Source organism: Poecilia reticulata, linkage group LG19 (assembly GCF_000633615.1).
Source record: "Poecilia reticulata strain Guanapo linkage group LG19, Guppy_female_1.0+MT, whole genome shotgun sequence".
NCBI classification, from domain to species: Eukaryota; Metazoa; Chordata; class Actinopteri; order Cyprinodontiformes; family Poeciliidae; genus Poecilia; species Poecilia reticulata.
The window spans coordinates 12385860-12409265 of record NC_024349.1 but is presented as its reverse complement, the minus strand read 5'-3'; the positions used below and the strand labels follow the sequence as shown (position 1 = coordinate 12409265).

General features: G+C 41.0%; 1 protein-coding gene across 1 annotated transcript; it reads right to left on the bottom strand.

The window, feature by feature from the left end:
• Nucleotides 1–914: 914 nt before the first annotated feature.
• On the bottom strand, nt 915–23201 carry msh2 (mutS homolog 2 (E. coli)). The gene is made up of 16 exons (XM_008437078.2): nt 22931–23201; nt 22028–22176; nt 20235–20519; nt 19826–19972; nt 12643–12792; nt 11087–11220; nt 10420–10619; nt 10238–10347; nt 10020–10143; nt 6980–7130; nt 6755–6852; nt 6184–6429; nt 4772–4976; nt 4448–4695; nt 2280–2455; nt 915–1231 (listed from the first exon to the last, which is right to left on the bottom strand). Exons 1-16 carry the CDS (start codon nt 23142–23144, stop codon nt 1055–1057), a joined length of 2814 nt encoding a protein of 937 aa, XP_008435300.2. The 5' UTR covers nt 23145–23201; the 3' UTR covers nt 915–1054.
• Between the last annotated feature and the right edge of the window lie 205 nt (nt 23202–23406).

Below are 23406 nucleotides of genomic sequence, written 5' to 3'. Positions count from 1 at the left end.
GATCAACCCTGGTTGCTTCAAATGCTCGTTGCTTCGGCTTTGTCGCTCTAAATTTAAAGGAAAACACGTTTGYAAACTAATCTTTTTCCAAACGGAGATGAGAATCGAGTGTAATGTTGTAAAAAGTAATGGTCAGTTTAGTAATAGAGACTTTTAGACCCAGAAACTCTACAAACCCCACAATATAAACTGTTGAGAAAAAAATAAAAATTTCAGAAGGGCACGTTTTTGTCCGAAGAAAACACGGCAGGTCTAGCACCACCTAGTGGCTGCCTGTGCATGTCCCTTAATAAATCAGATAAATGCAACCTAACACTCCACATTGTTGTGGATCAAATTGAATGAGTCAGTTCCATTTKTTTTTAGCATGTTAGTAAAAAGTTTTTTCTGTTAGAAAGGAATAAAGCATAGATTATATGACAAACTGGCTTGCCAAAGCCTCTGCTTTGAGAAAAAATAAAGATATAATGCTTAAAGTTTTTGTGAATTAACAGATTCTGTCAAAATGAGATCAGTTCAAACATAATCTTCACTTGTATCTTCTCACCGAGGGTATGTTGAAGAAACTGAACCATGTATTTCCTCCGCATGAAATCAAAGCTCTTTAGGGCTCTCAGAGGGTAATCTCAATTCCACACGCATAAAACCCGTGCTGCAGTTTTACTGAATGTGATCAACAGAGGAAACACTGACACCAAAGAGCTATACATGAACAATGTTCACAGCTACCAGACATGCCTTTTCCTTATCTGCCCTATATGACGCTCGGCTTCCTGGAAACCCAGATCAGATGAARACGAGCTCGTGCAGCAACAGTCAGGTCAGGGCGATGCAACATCTTAACCCCACAAAGCTCTGGTTTTCTTTCTTTGAATCAAAAATCAGCTTCAAATTCTAAGAAACATGTAAGCAAATTAGGAGAAATTCTTTATTGAAAAACGTACAGATTATAGGCACTCTAGTGTTGTTCCTACATGAGCTTTAGGTGACGCGTGGAGACGAACATGAGCATTTAGAGAAAAAAAAAAAGAATAATAATAAAAAAAAAAGAAAGTCAGGCAGTTTTTACAGGAGTGCAGCGGGAAAGTATCTCACTGATGTACGTGTTATTTTTGGCCACCAAGTCTTGCTTTATCCTCCTGAGCTCTGCCTTCACCTCCTCCTCAGTCATGGTGGTGACAGGAAGTGCCTTCACCTTCTCCAGGAAGTCCTGGATCAGGTTTTCTCCCACCTGAAGGTGACACAGGATGGAGATCATTAGGTATAGAATGCAAGGACCCTGGAAAAGGCAAAAACCTGGATACCTAGATTAGTATTTACAAATTTTAGTGAGGTTTTCATGCATGTTTGAGAAATCTTCTAATCCCCATGGCAACCACTCAGCTGTACAAAACGCCTGGTTGGACCTGGCTCCGCCTTCAAGGTWTAGCTCCTCCTCTGAGCTGCAGTTTTCAAGCTTCAGACTCACGGAGCAGCCCACCCATGTTTCTCCTCCACTCAGCTCCTTCAGACTAGCCAGCAGCAATTAGCAAACACCTGGTAGAGCTACGCACCTACTGAGCTCATTAAACAAGCCATGAGCCACTGAGAAACTCTGGTAAAATTGTTGTTAAAGAGTTAATAAAGGAGCCGTGTTGTGATGACTTCCTGAAGGCAGAGTTTCAGAAAGAGGCCCAAATTCAAAGCATTGAAATTACAAAGTAAAAATATTTTAAGTCATATTTGCTATATACAGACCACCACTGAAAACCTCCTGGTTATTCCACCAAATATTGATTCCTGAACTGAGTTAAAACATYAGTATTGTTGTTTCTAAATGAATATAAACTTCTTTGTATTATTTGAGGTCTGAAAGAGCTGCGTTTTTGTCGTTATTTTGACCATTTCTCCTTTTCTGCAAATAAATACCACAATGTTCATTTTACTCAAACTTATCCCAACATATCAGAGAAACTGATACCTTTATGTGATCTCTTAATCTTTCCAGAGCTGTAGAGCACTTTTTAACAACTGAAGGTAACACAGTTACTTGATTGTGCTATAAAATGGTACTATGTGCCTGGAAAGTACGTAACAATGCCACTTTAAAGGAAATACTATTCAAGGAGGTGTAAATACTTTTGCAGGGACTTATTTGTACATATTTCCTAGAAAACAATTGCATTTTCTCAGTAATTCTTATCCAAACCGCTCGGTTTACGACACCAGAGGAAAAGAGAGGAACACTGACAGTTTGCATCAGAATGACGGCAGAAGAACTGTGGTAAATCGAGCCTTACTTGCTTATCTGTCCGCCGTCTCTTGACCTCGGGCTCTTCGTCCCGCTTCGAATTGTCCCCCACAGGTTCCTGGAACTCCTCCAGCTCCTCCGCCTTCTCCCTCGCCACTTCCAGTACCGACRGGGGGAAGCAGGCCAGCTCGGCGACGTGGATCCCAAAACTCTGGTCACACACACCTGAGGAGGCAGGTCAGGGTTTTGAGTTCATTCRGATGAGAAATTGCAGTTTTTTTTAAACTCAAAAACATCTTGAGAGTGTAAAGAGGCCAACCTCAGGGAAGTACATTAATTATWCTGTTGATATTAGGGTTGATTAATCRGTTATTGAAATAATCATCAACTAATTTAGTAACCGATTAATYGTTAACTTGGGTGGAAAAAAGCCAATTGCTGAAGGAGCAACATATTCAGAGCAGTAATTAAGTCAAAACTGTACAAAACATATATACAAAAAATCTCCTATTAAGCAGATTTTGCTATACAATTAATTAATCCAAAAACCAAACAGATTATTGTATATACTATAAATGAAAAATCAGCAGAATGTGCCAATCCGATTAATCGTCGGAATAATCGATAACTAAATTAATAAATAACTAAATATTTGCCATAACTTATGTAAAAACTTTCAGCTTTAAGAGGAAGATCAGGAACGAACAATCATTGGAAAAACTAAATACACTGTTACTGTTTCCATTAGGGATGCAAAGATATGAAAATTAGAGCCAATATTAATATCTGATATGAAAATAGCTCTTATAGTCGATAACTGATATTTTCCATTATTACAAATCATGTTTGTATCCAAAAAAAAAAAAACAGGAAGTGACAGCTTGCAGTTTGAGCATCTCTTCTTTCTGTTTTAAAGCAACACCTGCATCACGTTTTCTCATGTGAATGCCAAAACAACTTAAAAGGAATAGTTTATTTTACTCTCATATTTGCATGCCGGACTTCAAACTGTTTTTTAAAATAATTTTTTACATAGGTCATTTGTTTTTGTAAATTGAAATGGAGGGACAATTTGCTTTGCTTTATTTTGGACATTAGACGTTTTGTCTCTCATTGCATTTTTCTTCTCTCTTTACTCAAAAAATCCAAAAACTTAAAGGAAATAAATCAGATTTCTACCATAAAACTAACATATATTTGATAAGTTATATTYGTTACCTCATTCTGATATTACCATTTCCTCTGCAACAATTTGGGAGCTCTGATGAAGTCATAAATAAATAGAAATCATTTCTGAAGGAGGCTCTAAAATCAATGGGGTGTACTTAGTTCTTCACAGTTTCATTGATGCTAATGTGAACTTTCTTTTCCAGATGGCCGTGTCAAACTAACGACATGTACCAACCAATAAGTTGTAATAAAATCCWATGKTAAAATCAACTACWTACTCAGCAGGTCCAGAAAATCRAGAATCAGTTCACGTATTGAAAATTAGGATGGAAAAATTTCTTGGCTCAAGGATGGAGCCGGGCATTTTCAGCTAGACCACGAAAAAAAGAAATYCAATTTTTTCCGGTCCTTGAATGCACCACAATGACGTAGTTAAAAGGTATGACTTTTCTGGCAGATCAACAAGTTACAGGAAACTGGATTAATGGCATTAGCAACAGTTTGTTGTGTTATTTGTTTTAAATGTGTGCTGAAACCAACAAATCCATTGTGAATAAATGCCAAAGCACTTTATCTTTATCTGTTTAAAGTGCTTTGCAAAAGGTTTTCACAGACTTCAAATCTTGGGAAATTTTGAGGGGATTTCACATGACAGAAAGGACACGTTTTGTCAACCCCAGCCAAGCTTTTGGTGCGTCTGCTGCAGATTTGTAGATCTGGAGACGGAAGMGTTTCTTCATGCTCCTTTAAATAAAAGGTCAGGTTGGATGAAGAATGTTTTTAGAGTCGTCGTCCTGCTGGGAGGTGAACCTCTGCCGCAGTCTCAAGTCTTTTTCTGCATCCAACAAGATTTAAGCTCCATCCATCTTCCTTTCAACTCTGACCAGTTCCTCTACCCCTGCTGAAGAAAAGCATCCGCACAGCATGACGCTGCTGCCACCATGTTTCGCAGTGTCACAAAATCTGCCACAAACCCTGTGTAGGGTATTAAACAATCACAACAACAGAGATCCATTCATCCAMCAATCTAATGGCTCCACTACTGACCTGGTTTGACTCGGTACAGCATTGTGAGCGTGTTGTGGGTCGTCAGGGCGGTGACGTGCAGGTTGTGGACGGACGGCTGCTGTGCCGCCAAGGCGGTCAGCTCGTGGAAGTGCGTGGCGAAGAGGCAGAAGCAGCCGATTTTGGAGGAGATGTGTTCACTGATGGCCCAGGCCAGCCCGAAGCCGTCGTACGTAGAAGTTCCCCTGCCGAGCTCGTCGATGATGATGAGGGAGTTTTCSGTGGMAGAGCTGCAAGGGGGCGGCACAGAGGTTAAGAGGAGAYGTTCGTTTTCCCCCATYGTGTTCCGAGGTTTGTTTGTCTCACCGGAGGATGGCGGCGGTTTCCAACATCTCAGACATGAAGGTGGACACTCCCTTCACCTGGCTGTCTCCTGCTCCCACTCGGGCCAGAACGCTGTCGGTCACGCTGAGCTCCGCCTTCTCGCACGGCACGAAGCAGCCGATCTGAGCCATCAGCGCAATCAGACCCACCTGACGGATAAACGTGGACTTCCCTCCCATGTTTGGTCCTGCAAGCACAACACCATACACACCAGWGTCAAACTCAATATTAAAACTTTTTAAGACCTCTAACGTGGCAGAAGTGTACAAAAAAAAGAAATATTTTATACTGCAGTGGCTTTTTTGTTCAGGTTCGTAACAGAGGYGAGCCAGTGGCAAAGACAAATGTCGTCCAGCAAAYGGCTAGCTAGTTTTTTTTTWAMCYWWYMAAAAAARSYWRSYWRSYTTYYTYMARKYSKYCYTWAAAWWWKRMYKRYKGRMMWYYYCMMYYYKKTTWWWWTTKKKKWWWAAARSYTKRAMMRRWKWAMMWKKMMMCCYYMAWYMWYYTKRAAMYKSCCYTKRGGRWKRAKYMRRMYTKKKGRRGSCCMKWRKTYYTTTTYMRRWWWYCCYWWTTTTYMWWAARKTYCMMMARRAMYTWAWTTWAAAWKSMWYYWMMRGKKKKSCYYCMWTTWAMYYMRRWGKTTTKKTTKWAWYYWMMWKRARKTTWWWAARSCSKKGSMWYMWTWRSCMWTKSMAWYYTWWYYWWTWMCMWTKRAAAWTTTYCYWAWTWWTYCMRKMWTWAAWWAAMYTKRMMWKKTWWTWWTYYTYCYTKRAMMARKTWRRAWWRSYTWAWKKGGATTTATAAAACATTTTTTTGYAGAAAATAATTCTTAGATAATGAGTTTTTAGTCTGGTCAGTTATGCCTATTAACACCGAGTTGTTTTAGGGTCTCCTGTCACTTTAAATCCTAGACCCCCTCTCACCAGACATCTGGGAGTTCCACTTGGGTTGCTAGGTGATGGGTTGGGGTTGCTAGGTAACGACATAGTGCCCATGGATGGTGACTTAACTGGGAYGTTCTTGAAACAGCTCAGTTTCCAGACACCACAAAATGTTAATTTATTGCCAAAAAATGACTGGGTGTTTTTTTTTTTAAGCACTCAGTCTGTTTTTGGAAGCAGTTGAKACCAAAATGGAAGAATAGAAACACACAAAATATGAATACAGACCACTAAAGGAGGTCATTCCTGCCCCGCAGCAATCAGCATCTATAATAACTCTTTAATTAAATGAGTTACGTTTGATTTCCCTTTAGGATCAATAAGGTATTTTTGAATTTGAAAATGCGAAGCTTACATAACAGGTTTAAGCAGATAGGATCATTTTGGTGTTTGAAACCAACCAGTCATATGAAACATTTAGACTAAYRTCCCAAAAACAAGGCGTCTCCCCACCTGTTATAATATAGAAGCTCTTCTCCCCCTGGACGAAGCTGATGTCGTTGGGTATGAAGGCGGTGTCCGCGTCCGTCTCCATACAGGGATGTCTGGCCTGCAGCAGCTCCAGACGCCTGCGGCCGTCGTCCAGCAGTCGGGGCCGGACGTACGGAACTGGAGCGGACACCGACGCCACGGCGAAGCTGGCCACCGCATCGAGCTGCGCAATGACGTCACTCAGCGTCTGAAGGGGATCCACGTAACCTGGTGGCACATGAGCAAGAAAAACTTTGAACGAGCGGTCACAGATGAAGGATTGGAGCGTGTGCAGCCTCAAAAATTAGATAAGTTTGATTTTTAAAGGGCCAGCAAACCAAAACCTCACCCACAGAAATGCCAATTAGGACTTAAAAGGAGTGTGGAGTTCAGTGGCCTTTGGAGGAAATGTGACTGAAATCAATTAGTGAAAAATTTGCTGAAGGCAGTTTGCAGGCATTCATCGTTTCCAAGACACCAGAGATTCCTCTGCTGGTGAAATCAATGCCTTGCTGAAAGGCCACCACGCGCAGCATGTGATGGGAGGCCACACCTGAGGCGATGTTGATGATCTCTTTGACGATGGCGTTCTGGGCCTCCTCGTACTCCTCCCTGCTCCTGGTGTACTCCTCGTTCAGAGAGCTCAGCTTGCTGCAGAGACATAATGGAAAGAGTTCAAGGAGTTATGGGTCAGCTCGCCGCGAGGCTGACCCATAATGCGTCTGCACGCCTCGAGTCAGCTCGCCCCGAGGCGTACAGACACGGCGAAAACACGCACCCATTTGTGAAGCGAACGCCGTTCTTCTGAACGTCCAGCGTGGTGAACTTCTTGTTGTTCCTCAGACTCTTCTCCTCCTTGCACGTGACCCGCAGGTAGAAGCCCAGCACGGCGTTGGACTCCAGCTTCACCGTCTTACCGGCTTCCAGACCTGCAACAGGACAGATTGGATTATCTATTAAAGAAGAGTTTCAAATAAATACCTCTTATAAATCATTTCATAGTAAAACTCCATACTTAATTTAATTATGATGCACTGCAAAAACAAATTCTTACCAGGTATTTTTGGTCTAGTTTCTAATGCAAATATCTTAGTTTTGTTTTGAAATTACACAAAATTAACTTACAAGTAAATATTAGCTTGTTTTAAGTCAATAATTCCTTAAAATTTATGAAAAAGTATTAATTCCAATGGCAGATTATTTCACTTATAGCATGGGAAAAATGTCTTGTTATAAGTAAAATAATCTGCCACTGAAACTAACACCTCCTTATCAATATTAGGGAATTATTGACTTAAAACAAGCAAATATTTCTAGCTGAAAAATTACTTGTGAGTTAATTTTGTGTAATTTCAAGACAAAACTAGCATCTCAAAAGTATATTAAGGTATTTACACTAGAAACGAGATTTAAAAAAACTACTTAGTAAGATTTTGTACACACAAAAAGGACAAACTAAAAAAAAGATAGATTAGGAGGCTGCAACCTGCAGCTGCAGAACTGCTCTTTACACAATGGCTCTTTATAACTCAGAGTAAAAATTAAAATGAACCAGCTATTTTTTCAAAATTTTAAACTCAAGTTTTTAACAGTTTTCCAGTTTATTCCCACCTTATTTGCACTGAATTTCCACAAGGGATTACACTAAAAGGAATATGTTTTTAGATCTGGGTTTTTTGTCATTAGGTTGGAATCTATGCATTTTTTTATTTTTTACATCATTTTCCATCCCACAGAATGAAAAATTACAAAAAAATGTTCTTCAAAAATGACAACAAATTTAGTATAGTAGATATTTATCTAAAAGTATGAATCGTCTTTTTTCAAAAGCTCTTGTGGCATTTACGTCTCTAAATTAGCCTTATTTAGCCAGCCTGAGAGCAAAATGGCTCTTTAGGTTGTAAAGGCTGCAGGTGCCTATGACAGATGGATGGGCAGATGATGATAGGATAAAAAATAACTTATCTGAGTAGAAAAAATGAAGGAATGGATGTGGATAGATTCAGGGATGGTTGGACAGACGGACTGAAACGGACGGACATCTCCCAGAATGTGTAGAAACCCAGGATGAGGGGTCACAATTAATTCAACTTGAACTYAAGTCTTGTTCACAAAGCTGTTAAATTGTGAGGCGTACCAAGTTTTTCACACTGTAGTACACAAAACATTACTGTTCATTAGAGATGTGGGCCGATCAGGTTTTTTCCTGCCGATACCGATCACCCATGAGGGCCGATCACCGATCACCAATACCAATCACATTATTATTTTTTTAATCATAAGCACTACCGGTTACATTATGTGGAAAAAGGAACCATGAATTCACCTTAATCTAGACAAAAACTTGTTTTTAATAACTTTTTCCAAGAAAAAAACAAAACAATCATTGTGCAAATTGTACTGCTATCGGTAATACTATCTTTAAAAAACTGATAACATATGAAGGCTCTGAAGAGGCTAAATAATGCAAAGAACCAAAATAAAACCTCTCAACATTGCCAAAAAAATTCAAGTATAAAACTTAACATTCAAAGGCAAGTACAGGCTCCATTACAATAAACAATCCAGAGTTACTGAATGAAACCTTCGTGATAGCATGGCGGCTAGTTGATTACTGCTAGTTCTGAGTGGCCGTTTCTAACTGAGCGGAGTAATTATGCAGAGCAATGAGGAGATCAATTATTTTTTCAGAGATTATTTGTTTCATGTTAGGACAGCAAAAGTTTTAATACGTATGTAAAATTTATTTTTTAAAGTTAGATGCTGCAGCTTTAAGCAGAGGTTCGGTGTGAGAGTAGGTGGAGGTCCAGTAGGTTCAGGTGGAGCAGAAGCGGCGCTCTGTCTGTGAAATATTACTACCTGTAGTGCGTAGCAGCGGTTTAACAGCGAGAACAGAATCAGCGTCTTACATCGCAGCTCGAAGACTTAAATTATTTTGCTGGTTATTTGTTTAGCTTTCTGACCGTCATGCTAATCCGGGTGAGTGTTTGTAGCTGTGCGCTGCTTTACCTGCTATCTGATCCTCCATTTGTCTTTTTTACTGCAGTGAGCCTCGATGTAGCCAAACTCCGTCAAGTATGGCATTGTTTTTATGTCGTATTAGCTTCGTCGTGTTGATGCATTTTGACCTGCTTCAATTTTTCGCCGAAACACGCAAACTTCCCCATTCACTTAGTGCATTATAGTTACACATCGCTTAGGATTTGTTGCTGTGCGTTTGAGCAGTATGAATGAAAGAGGAGACCAGCTGCACAGGCAGGCTGCGAAATGAGAAGCAGGTGATCGGTTTGTGTGATCGGCAACAAGAGACCGTGATCACAGATCATACACTTTTTCACGGAAATAGGCCGATTATGATCGGTGGCAAATCGATCGGAACGTCTCTACTGTTCATCTGTTCTTAGAAAACACAGAAGATTTTGAATTGTTTCACTGTTGCATTTAAATAATTTCTATCTCGTTTGATTTTTTAATTCTTCCACTATTCAAATAGTAAAACCGTCGCTGCTGGGCGCTCCGTTCAGCACCAGTTTAATTTAGTTCGCATTTGTTAAATATTGACATTTGCACATACACAAAAACATCTCCAGACTTTTCATCCAGATCTCACACTGAGGACGTTGGAAACCAGATTTACAGCTTTAATAGACTAAAGCACATGACGACCATGGGGCAAGATTGATTTGCAGAGGCTTTTTGTCACAGCAAACCTGAAAGAGTCTCTTCAGACAACCGACACCGTTTAAAAACACAGCCTCTGATTTTAACTGTAAATTTCCGCCTCTTGTTAAGCTGGATGTAATAATTTATGTTGTCACCTAGTTCTCTGGCTGCACTGCTCAGCACAGCCTGCATGCTTTTCTCCAGGGCGTCCATCTTCTCCCTGAGCTCACTCAGAACGGGATCGAACGACGCCTTCACCAGGAACTCGTGGTGTTCGATCTACACGCACGGCACAACATGTAGGGAGAAAAATACACGTGAAGATGAAAGTGTAACACAGAACATCATATTTGATATTCACAAAAAGCCGGACCTGATTCATGTCCAGAGTGGTTTCAATCATCTCCTGGTACTTGATGAAATCCGTCTGCAGGTCAGCGAGAGGCGAGGTGAACACCGCGTGCAGCAACACCTTGTAGCTGCCTGCAAGCAACGAGTTTCAAGGTCAAACTCGGGGGTTCGATGGTCCTGGATGGTCCAGGGTCCGACGCGTACCCGAGTAACTCTCCAGAGCAGTGATGAGAGTGGGGATGTGGCTCACGGCCTGGTAGACGCGGTGGCAGTCCTGCAGCGTTGCCGTGTGACGGTGAAACTTTTTGGCCAGGCGGTGGAGATCTGGAAAGCGTCGCAGCAGATCTTCCTGACAAGTCTGCCTCAGCTCCGAGTCGCACACGAAACTCTCCACAAGGTCCAGTCTAATTACACAAACGGCAAAAATTAAGCTTAAGCCTACAAAAAGACTGACTTTAAAGGTGACTCATTATGGTAATGTTTGCCATATTCATTTATTTTTAATAAAAATCATTTTGAGATGTTCTGTAAGATTGTTCAGTTCATGTTAACTTGAATGACCAACTATTCTTTTGCACTTTGACAACTTTGTACATCATGATTTTATTTGTATTAATGGCGCTACTTCAAGAAGGTACTTGTTCTTTATACTTTAGGATGGTTATATGCGTCAATTTAAACTTTTTTGTGTGGCCGTCTCATAGCAATTAAAGCTTAAAATATTTGCAACTTTGACCAACACTTTAGTCTTCAAAAATCACAACAAAACACTGCAAAATCCCTGAGGGACTGATTACATATATATATATAAAACCATCAAACTTCAATGATTGATGTTAGATGAAGATTTGAAAGGTGTGGCTTTTTGTACCTTTCCTCTATTTTGGTTTTGTCCATAAGTGGCTGTTTGATCCACTGGTTGACCAGCCGCTGACCCTGCGGAGTGCGGCACTTGTTCAACAAACCGGCCAATGAATGAGCTCCACTGGTGTCGTCGGGCGAACCCTGGAGAGAAAAGCGTCAAAACGTAAAATATGATTCACTGAATCTGGGAAAGATCCCGGTCTTTTTGCATGTTCTCCCTGTGCATGGTGGGTTTTCTCCGGGTACTCCGGTTTCCTCCCACAGTCCAAAAACATGACTGTCAGGTTAATTGGCCTCTCCAAATTGCCCCTAGGTGTGAGTGTGTGTGTGTGTGTGTGTGCGTGGTTGTTTGTCCTGCCTGTCTCTGTGTTGCCCTGCGACAGACTGGTGACCTGTCCAGGGTGACCCCGCCTCTCGCCCGGAACGTAGGCTGGAGAGGCACCAGCAACCCTCCCGACCCCAATAGTGTGTGTGTGTGTGTGTGCGTGGTTGTTTGTCCTGCCTGTCTCTGTGTTGCCCTGCGACAGACTGGTGACCTGTCCAGGGTGACCCCGCCTCTCGCCCGGAACGTAGGCTGGAGAGGCACCAGCAACCCTCCCGACCCCAATAGGAACAAGGGTGTACAGAAAATGGATGGATGGATGAATCTGACGTAATAAAAACTCAGCTGTACCCAACATGATAACTACAAATTACATGTTTCTGCTGATTTATGTTTATCCACAATATTGAAGAAAAAGCCTGAACAACAGTTTTCTTATTTTACCTTCACAACTCTATCCAAGTTCACAGAGGTTCAGTAATCATACATGTATTGCTCTCAGTTCGCTCGTTATGAAATCTTTTGAGAAGATTCTAAAAGTTGAGATCATGAGAGCAACTCATCCGGTTTGCTTACAGAGCCGTCAACACACTGCTACATTTGGTTTTGGGTCGTTAGACGGGACAAAACGTTTAATTTACTCGTTCTCCATTATTTTTTCAAGTCACCACATTGATAGGGATCTAGTTTGAAAAATGGTGTTATATCCGATGTACTTTTAATTGCCTGGGTAACCCTCAAGGCTCTGTCCTGTCACCCCTCTAGTTAATTTTATATGCTGCTGAATACCAGACTAAAAATGAGATTTGATAATGATTCTGTGATTGTGTCTCTGATCATGGCTCTGGGGTGAAGGTTTTTTTTAGTCGGGTGCTTTGCATGCTCATTTCTGAAGATTACAGTCTCAAAATTCAAAGAAATGTTAATGAAGAAGTCTCCATCTTGTCTACCAGCTTAATCCATGAAAAATTGAGAAGCTGTAAAGTAACAGTAACCTAACCCAGTGTATGAAAATGTTTTATTGAGTCAGTTTATAGTTTTATTTGTTGGTTTGAGTCGCTTACCCTGAAAAAGAAGACATAATTTACAAGAAATGAAACAAAACTGTGCAGTGAACAGCAGGAATGGTATTTATAATGAGAAAAAACATGTCCAGCCTCTTCAATTTCCACATAAAAACCCCCAAATATTTTCCAGCTGCAAATCAATCAAATCCCTAAACTCTGCTCATGGGGACTGACCTGGAAGAGGTTGAGAGCCCTGACGGCAGCGTTGTCCAGCCTCATGTACTGACCCAGCTCCACCTTGGTGAGGCTGAAAGAGTTGAAGTTGGACTCATCGGAGAGAAGCTCGAGGAATCGAACCACAGCAGCCAAACATGACATGGCCACCTGAGAAAGACATTCACTAAATTCATCAAATAGTTTATGACTGGAAGGAAATGAGTCTCTCGTTTATATAAAGTATCAGAAATGAATTTCCATTTTATCTCAAGTAGCCGCCCTGTGGGAATAAATAATCTTGTTATGCACTATGTTGTTGCGCAACACCCCCCTCCACCCCCTTCTTCTCTCTCTCTACTTCCCCTTCTCAGAGGAGGGAGATGTGCTACCAGCTCTCCGTCTAACGGGTGAATTGAGTTTCCTAAATCTGCTGGGATTTACCCTGTCCAGAACTGAAGTAAACTCTGATTAAGCTGGCGTCGAGAAAGACTAGCCTGGTTTCTGACGACCTCCATCCAGATGTCCCACCTTGTTTCACCCTGTGAATTAGCCAGATTGAGCAGCCTGCAACCAACTAGTTTCACAGAGCACACCTGTTAACGGTCGCTCTTTCTCTTTATTACAACTTGCACTTGTTACTGAACCAGGTTGGTTTTAGTGACTCGGGCGAGTCCCAAGGGTGTTGTTTTAGTTTTGGGCTAAAAGCAACCTATAAAACATTTTCCACTTTTTCCTCCCAGAATCAAACTTCATAGCTATTTTACAACCATCAAAGAACTATAAGGTGACTCATTAATTGAATGTCCACAACCTCTTTTAGATTTTCTTAATATTAATTATTTTATTAGTAAGGCAATTTTGTAAGGGTCAGTACAGCTTAATTCAGTAGCAGAAATAATCAAATAAGTAAAATCAATAATCTAGCCTATCTTTCCCTAATGCTGACACTGAGAACTAAAAAAGGGAAACTATGAGAGAGACGGACGGAGTTTGGCATCTTGAACCCCAGAACTGGCCTGATGATGAAGAAGATGTTGCAGCAGCAGAAGGCTCCCAGTACAGGAAGAGTACTGACTTAGAGCGGCAGGTCTCGGGCCTCAGGATGACTTCCTCATGCGTGTAGCGGTCCTCAGCTTCTTGTCTTGCAGCTCTGTAGCTCCTTTCTCGTCTCACGATCTTCCTGGTCCATTGAGATGCAGACGAGCTGGTCTCATGGAAGGAACACACCAGTTCTTCCTCTTTGCCTTTGTCTTTATCTTCATCTTTGCCTTGGTCTTTATCTTCATCTTTGCCTTGGTCTTTATCTTCATCTTTGCCTTGGTCTTTGGGGTCTGAACCCAGCTGATGAGAGAAGTGCGATTTGAAGCCTAACGGGTTGGTCCCCGTGTGCAGAACAGTCTTCGGCTCTGTGGCCCCGGCTCTTCTTCAGCTGCAGAGTTCTTTGTCCATCTCAATCTTGGCTCGAAGCTGCCTGAAGGATCCAACCAAAGATTCCTCTTTTGCACCCACCTTATAAAAGGTTTATCCACCCTTTTGGTGCATTTGCATTGGCTAGCTTTGTTGCTGTGCCTGTCTCATTGGCTGACTGCTTGAACAGATGATCTCATATCCATCACCGTTGCTGGAGACCTTATGACCTGATCTCTGTTCTAATGTCCCCCGAGTTGCTCAACAGTCCACCTACGTCTGTTGCTTGCYCAACCTTTTCTTAGGAAAGTTAAAGTTCAACAATAAGGCCTTGGTCACCTCYGCTCTCCCATCAGTTCCTCTTTCCCCCTGACCTTTCACCTACCATCTACCTCCAACACAACATCAGTGACCTTTAATTACAGTTACACATTTTACACCATTTCCAGTTCAATGTCAAAATAACATTTATAACCTTTTAGTTTCTCTGGTTTAGCATTCATTTATAATATTATAATAACCATAACTTATTAGTCACTCTTATGATAATCATAATGTGAGTTATTACAGACACTTCTGAAAAGAAACCTAGAATAATCAATTTTTCTAATGACTTGATACCAAGTTACAGTTACTTGTTTCACCTGTAAGTACTTCCACAAGTGTAAGAGTAAGTGTAAATATTCTTATAATCAAACCAATATCAACCATTGGTGAAACCAATATTAATTATTGGTTTAATTCTAAGTTATTATTATTAATTTAAGTATTTTACTCTGGGTTTTATCCAATTACTCAAAATGTTTAGATTTTATTCTTTAAACCTTTAATGCTTTGAAATAAGGAATAGTCTGAACTATTTTTATACACATGCAGGTTGGAAACTTACTTCCTCTTTCTTCAGGAAACCTGCTCTTCCTGCTTCATGACTCCCTTTCTGCCTGACTATGATTTTTTTTATGATTAAATAGAAAAAAAGTAGAATTAAAGCAAAGTTTGCAGGTCACAATAACAACACACACAACCAGATTAACTTTTATTTCAGTCTGAGTCTACTGTTGGGTCTCATTGTTATTATTAAACTAAAATCTCCAGCATGGGGAAGTGGGATGAGCTCGACTTTTCTCGACAACTACTGCAGCTGGAAGCACATGCAAGTCTTATCTGTATCGTTTTGTTTAGATAAAACTTCCTACAGATATTTTTGGAAAATCTCTTACCCAGATTAATTGTCAGAGATCATCCAAATTCCAACTCATCCGAGTCAGTTTGATTAAAAAACTCTGAGTTCATGTAAGAATCACCAGTCCAAACAGGAGCAGTTCTGTTCTGTCTTTTAACGGTAGTTTGGTAAGGAGAAACCAAATTTAGTGGCTTATTAGAAAAAGTGCTTCAGAGACAGAGATCATTACAGAACTGGGACAGTCGGGGCAAACCGACTGGAGTCATTGCATAGTTTTTAATGAGTTTGAGTTTGCCCGAAAATCACCAACCCTGGGATGAAAACAAACAACTGACAAAAAATGTGGAAAAAGATTCTCCCAACAGAACAACGGTCAGATGGAGACAGCGGTCTGATGTCAGGAGGGCACATGGTTTCTTTTACAAGCAGCAAGAAATCATCAAGACCTCACATAATGCCAGAAAAATAATGCTGCTTTCATGGTTTCAGTGATGGAAATACTGCATCTGTGTTTGTACTCCAAGATGAACATAACATGTGCCTGGAGTTTGAATTTAACCTAGGGATTGAACAACAGGGTTCCTGTGGAACAGTTGGGAGCCTTTCAGCAAGAAGGCTTTGGGTTCAAATCCCAGCCTGTGGTCTTTCTGCTTGGAGCTTGCACAATGTTTACCCTGTGCAGGTAGGCCTGTCGCGATAAACGATAAATCAATTAATCGCACGATAAATTAAACCTATCGACCTCATTTTAATTATCGGCTTTATCGTCTCTTCCGGCCTTTTTTCTTTCTGTTGATGACAATGATTGAAAAAAGGCTCAACTCCGATGCTCTCCACTGACCCTCCCTTCCTCATTTCCTTAGTGCAGTGTTTTTCAACCACTGTTCCGCGGCACACTAGTGATCGTCAGGTGTGCCGTGGAAATTATCCAATTTCACTTAATTGGTCTAAAGATTTTTTGAAAACTAATTAATTATCTGCGAATAATATGCCATTTTCACGTGTCTGTGCTGTACTAGTTTCTAGCGTCATAATGATGTAATTTCCTTATCACTAGATGGCAGTATGGAACATAGGAATGTACATTAAAACAAGACAATTAGTGATGCATGAACGTGACATGTAGCAGTGAGAGCATTACATCTAGCTACCGCGATGGAAAAGTTTGTGAAAAGAAAAAATACTAACTCCGATCTGGTCCCTGAACAAAATTCGGACCCAGATAAAGGCCCTAGTATAAGTGGATATCAAAAGAAGGCAGATACCGTGAGCTCGAGACAGTACAGCAAGAGTTACATTTCATTTGGATTTACTTTTACCGGGGATGCAACGGCACTGACTCCGTTGTGCTTGGTATGTGGTGAAAAGCTATCCAACAGTTCTATGGTACCAAGCAAGCTTAAACGCCATCTCCAAACGAAACACCCTTCGCTTCAAAACAAGAATGCTGACTATTTTGTACTCCTGCGCAAACACACGGAGAAACAGGCAACGTTTATGAGAAAAAACACAAAGATAAATGAGAGAGCCCTTAAAGCTAACTACCTCGTAGCTGAACTTGTAGCTAAATCAAAAAGGTCCCACACTGTGGCAGAGACATTAATATTACCCGCCTGTAAAGCCATTGTAAATGAGATGCTCGGACCTGAAGCGGTTAAAGAAATAGCAAAAGTCCCTCTTTCAGATAACACAATTTTGAGACGTATTGAATACATGTCTGCAGACATCGAAAGTGTGATTTTAGAAAAAATCCATATCAGTGAGAAATTTGCATTGCAACTTGATGAGTGTACTGATATTAGTGGACATGCTCAACTCTTGGCCAATGTGCGTTTTGTGGATGGAGACTCAATCAGAGAAAACTTCCTATTTTGCAAGGCATTACCAGAAAGGACAACAGGAGAGGAAATTTTTCGGGTCACATCAGAATATTTAGAACAAGGAGGACTTAAGTGGGAAAACTGCACGAGTGTCTGCACTGATGGAGCTGCAGCCATGGTYGGGMGCACCAAAGGCTKTGTAAGCAGAGTGAAGGAAAGAAACCCAGATGTAATTATTACGCACTGTTTCTWACACCGYGAGGCCCTCATGGCCAAGACTTYACCAGCAGACCTGGCTCCTGTGTTGAATGATGTTGTGCAGATGGTAAACTTTGTGAAGGCAAGACCTGTGAAAAGCTGCATATTTGCATCTTTGTGTGAGGAAATGGGAGCGGAGCATAAGACCTTGCTGTTTCATACGGAGGTCCGATGGTTGTCGCGCGGCAAGGTACTGGCCCGTGTGTATGAGCTACGGGAGGAACTCGGAGTGAATCTGACAAATGAAGGGTCGGATTATGCAAAGCTGCTTGCAAGTGGTGAGTGGTGTGCAAGGCTGGCATATCTGGCGGATATTTTTCATCATCTGAATGAACTGAAAGCACGAATGCAGGGCCGAAATGAGAATCTGCTCACAAGTACAGATAAAATTAACGGATTCCGCTCAAAGGTGCACCTCTGGCAACAACATGTGGAAAGTGGCAACCTTGAAATGTTCCCACTAACCAAGAAATGGCAAAAGGTTCACACTGCTGCACTGTGTGAAATAATAGGTACACATTTAAAAACTCTTGAGGAGAAGATGTCATTGTATTTCTCTTCAGCCTTCACTGAATGCTTTGACTTTGTTAGGGACCCATACAGCTCAGCAGTTGTTGGCAAGAACATGACTTTACAGGAGCAGGAAGAACTAACTGAACTGAGACAAAATCATGGTTTAAAGCTGAGCTTTGCTGATCTACCTTTGGACAGTTTTTGGTTGACTGCTGCCAAGGAGTTCCCCGTTCTGGCAAACAAAGCTATTTTGACATTGCTTCCATTTTCCACAACATATCTGTGTGAAGTGAGCTTCTCAAGCCTAACTACCATAAAAACTAAAAACAGAGAGAGACTGAGAGCTGTTGAGGAAGAGCTTCGTGTGTGTCTTTCTTCAATTCCTGCCAGAATATCAGCTTTGTGTTCATCCAAACATGCACAGGTTTCACACTAAGTGAGTAAAATGTAGTAGAGAATGGCTAATAGAATGGTTGTGGACAGAATTAGTTTGTAAAACACTTTGAAGTTTTCTACAACCTCTTTAAATTTAACACCACATTGTTGTGGCACTGTTCAGGTTTATTTTTGAAGTGGACATGTTAAGTGCAATTTGAAATAAGAAATATAAAATATGATAAAAATACATTTTTGTGTTTATTTGATTCCTATTCAAGACACTGATAAGAATGACTACATATTTAATAGGCGGATACAGGGTATCTTTGTTTACAATTTTGGTTGGTGGTGTGCCTCGGGATTTTTCCAATGAAAAAAATGTGCCTTGGCTCAAAATGGGTTGAAAAACACTGCCTTAGTGTAATGTCCAGCGTACACTACACGAGTTGTCGGCCGATTGTCGGCCCATTTTCTAAACCAGAGAGACACATTAACCGAAGAAATCCTAGGTATAACGGTTCGAGCGGGTTCGTCGTGCCGTGTGGTGTCCAGCCACATGGGCACAAAATAATGGCTACAAGTCCAGTTAACTAATTTTAATATCAGGCTTTAATCAATGCTTTACTAGAATCTACCTGTGATGCATGTGGCTAGAGTCAGCGTAAAGTCCTGACTGAATGAAAATCCTTATAACCTATTTATGTCACGTTAAGAAGAACAGCTGAAAACGTACCGGGTTCATCAACTGCAGTAGCAATTTGGCTCCAACTCCTCCCCTTGTCATTTCTATATTCTTTGCACGGAATGTTGAATAAATATTAATGTTGTTTCTACATATCATCTCCAATGTCCGCTGGATTTCGGGTCACACTGTGTCAGCTGTTTGGGTTTCCCCTCCTTAATTTCCCCTCAGAAAGCGTGGAAGAGAATGTGCTTTCTGATTGGCTACCTGTCACATTCAGCGTTAAGCTCCCAGTCGGGGAAAACCCCTGATTTAGATTGGAGCGGCCACGACGATCTACCATAACCCACCACACCACACACTACAGGATGATCGGTTACGAAATCACCAGCGACAAATGAACGGCCAACGATCTAAGATTGTCGTAAGGGGAAAATGGGGACAAAAAATCGTGTAGTGAACTATTGTATTAGGTTGTCGGATGTGCCCATCTTCTCCATCTAAATTTAGTGATTACTGAAGGGCAATATAGTATACAGACTTCATAAACTGCACTCTTTTGGTTGAATGCAGTATTTATTTCCACTTTGGCTTTATGTTTACTTTTTATTCAAGTACGTTTTTGTTAATGGAGACTGAGAATCCTTCTTGTTTTTGGTTGCTTTATTTATTTAGTTTATCAGTTCCAGTGTTATGTGTTCTTTTGAAAATGAAGTGCATCTATCTATGCATTATTAGTCATTTCCATTAAATTGGTGTCAAAAGGTCTTGAAACAATATTATCGTATATCGCAATAATTTTTTTAACAATTAATCGTCCAGCAAAATTTGTTATCGTGACAGGCCTATATGCATGTATGGCTCTGGGTGTGGCTCTTAGAACCACACCCAGTTCCTCAAAAAAGGAACCTTTTTGATAACGGATGCAATAAGAACAGCCAAACCTTTTTCCTTTGTCACCTGCTTGTCCAGTTCAGGCAGCGTGTTGCTCGCCACCGTCTCTCCTCTCTTGGATCGCAGTAGCCTGTTGAGATCCTGGACAATGTCCTTGCTGCTGAACTCTGCTCTCTTCCTGTCAGAGACCAGAACGCCGCCACGTTGCACCACCTGCACAAACGCAGCAAAACCAATCAGTGACCTCACTCAGAAATCGAACCCTACCTCCACCTTTGCTTTAACAATAAACAAGGACAAGCGTTATTGATAGAAGTAGAGAGTGTTCACCCGGGTTCAGTTTGAAGATAAATGAAACAGGTTTTATGTGATAGTAAATAACAGAAGGTGCATCTGAGCCAGAGTTTCAATAAAAAGCCAAAACTGAACCTAAAGTTACTTCTTTAAAACACTGAAGTTGAATGAGGGAACTCACCTCCCGGAGTTTGTTCCCCTCAGCGCTGCATTCTCCCTGAGGCAGTAGACACTCTTTGGGGCTGATCTGGACGAGCAGAGACTCCAGGTTGGAGAAGATCTCGTTGTCCGGAAACTCACACACCCCCATGGTCCTCTGGGCTGCGTCCACGTAGCCGACTCCGACCACTCGCTGCCCATCGGCTCCCGTCGCAAACCGCACGGCGACCACTCCCGCGCATCCCTCGCCTCCAGTTCCTCCGCCGAACAGAATGTCCTCGAACTGGGTCAGGTTTCCTGGAGAGGCCTGAGTTAAGGACCAAGGAACACGAACAATAAACCCAACTGGACATCTGGTCTATTCATTGTTTATTTCATTTTGTTCCTTTTTGTGGTTATAAAATAAATACAGTAATCACATTTATTCACAACAGTGAATCAATTCAAAATCTTCTGTGTTTTCTAAGAATAGATGAACAGTAGAGGTGTGCCGATCGATTGGCCACCGATCATAATCGGCCGATTTCCGTGAAAAAGTGTATAATCAGTGATCGCCGATCACGGTCTCTTGTTGCCAATCACACAAACCGATCACCTGCTTCTCATTTCTCAGTCTGCCTGTGCAGCTGGTCTCCTCTTTCCTTCAYACTGCGCAAACGYGCAGCAACAAATCCTAAGCGATGTGGAACTATAACGCACTGAGTAAATGGGGAAGTTTGCGTGTTGCGGCGGAAAATTGAAGCAGGTCAAAATGCATAACCACGACGAATCTAATATGGCATCAAAACAATGCCATACTTGACGGAGTTTGGCTACATCGAGGCTCACTGCAGTAAAAAAAGACATATGGAGGAACAGATAGCAGGTAAAGTAGCGCACAGCTACAAACACTCACCCAGATTAGCATGACTGTCGGAAAGCTAAACAAATAACCCGCAAAATTATTTAAGTCTTCGAGCTGCGATGTAAGACGCTGGTTCTGTTCTTGCTGTTGAACCGCTGCTCCGCGCTACAGGTAGTAATATTTCACAGACGRAGMGCCGCTTCTGCTCCACCTGGTAGTGACTCTCACACCAAACCTCTGCATTTAACTCTGCAGCATTTAACTTAAAAAAATAAATTTTACATACCTATTAAAACTTTCGCTGTCCTAACATGAGACAAATAATCTCTGAAAATATACTTGATCTCCTCTGCCTCCTCCATGTTCTGCATAATTACTCCGCTCAGTCAGAAACAGCCAATCAGAACTAGCAATAATCAGCTAGCCGCCATGCTATCAGGAAGTTTTCATTCAGTAACTCAGGTGGGTCTTTATTGTAATGGATCCTGTTTTTGCCTTTGAATGTTAAGTTTTATACTTTAATTTTTTTGGCAAAGTTGAGAGGTTTTATTTTGGCTCTTTGCATTATTTAGCCTCTTCAGAGCCTTCTTATGTTTTCAGTCTGTTAAAGATAGTATTACCGATAGCAGTACAATTTGCACAATGAATATTATGTTTTTTTCTTGGAAAAAGTTATTAAAAACAAGTTTTTGTCTAAATTAAGGTGAATTTATGGTTCCTTTTTCCACATAATGTAACTGGTAGTGCTTATGATTAAAAAAATATATAATTATGTGATAGGTATCGGTGATCGGCCCTCATGGGTGATCGGTATCGGCAGGAAAAAACCTGATCGGCACATCTCTGGTGGAGAATATAATGATTAGTAGTTGTATGAAATTTTTTTAAGGTTAACTCATGTTCTTTATATGTTGGTACTTAAATATTCTGGAAAAGCTAATTTTGACAGTCATATTAGTCATCTTTGGCACCTTGTACTCAATCCTCCAGTCGTGCTCCTTGCTGCTCTTGCTGTGGTTCCTGTATACTTCCACTCGGTACTGCTTCACCAGCAACAAATCCTTCACAAAGGCCTCGAAGTTCAGCTTGCTCAGGATCACGCTCTCCAGCTTACGGCTCCCTATTGACCCCCAAGCAAACATTTCTCAGACCAAAAACAACCTCAGAGATGCATTTTTTTAACGAGCGAACAAAATAAATACATGGTTCCTCCAGTTTTTGTATTGTACATTTTATTTTTCAGATTCACCTTTCCAAATCTCAGTTTAAAGTATTAAAATGTAATGCAGGTAAGATACTGTAGTTCACCATGAAATTACTGCAGATATTTGTACAGTTGATGGATGTTCAATAAGGAACCATGGAAAAAAGAGTTACTTATTGTTTTCCCACCACCACACTTTTTCCTTCTACTAAACCTTACATTGTTATACTCTCATACAGCAATCTGTGAACTGCTAACTTGCCATTTGTGGTTTTATAGATGACCAACTTAATTTTAGGTTTTTATTAGCTGTAGTAATCAAAATTAACAGGAAAAACGTGTATGGGTTAAATTAATTTATGTATTTGTAACTTTTTAAAATAGCTTTTCAGTATTTTCTGATTTATGTAGACGAACTTCTAGAAATAGTGCCTGATAACTAATAAATTCTGAAAACAACAAATTGTCTTATATTCAATGCCCGTAAACTACATATGAGTGAGTGTAATTCAAGCTAACCTTAACTTAAATGCTGCTAATATATTAGCCACCAGCAGCTACATCTTACTGCATCATGACAAATCAAAATGAACAAGCTAATAACTGACTTTAACCCTAAAACATCTTCATTTAGTAGGTGCACAGAATAGCCGTAGTTAAACCCAGTTACCCGAGCCCAGATATTTGATGACTCCGTTAGTCTTAAAAACCTCCTTAGCAGCAAATATGGCGTCCTTCCCGTGGACGGTGTAGTAGTCGTTCCGGTCGAATATCCTGAAGGTTGTGTCCGGTTTCTCCGGCATAGAGAATATGAAGTTCAGAAAGCCGTGTTCGGTTGCGCTGTCCAGGGACAGGTTTTGGTTCTGCTTCGGTTGCACCGCCATGCTGCGATCTCCCGCCACAGATGGAGCCAAACAGGAAGCTGCGTCATCCGTTAGGGTGCGTTGTCATGGAAACGGCTCTTCTCTTATTTAAAGGGACGGAAGAAGGCCGTTTCCTCCGCCGCCTACAAGCAGGTGAAAATTTCGATACTTGAAAAAGCATCAGATTTCAGTATTCTGTTCTAAAGCTGAAAATGTGCCACAATGGTAAGGTCAAGTAAAAAATAGTCAATAGCATGTATCATTATTATATTAACTAACATGG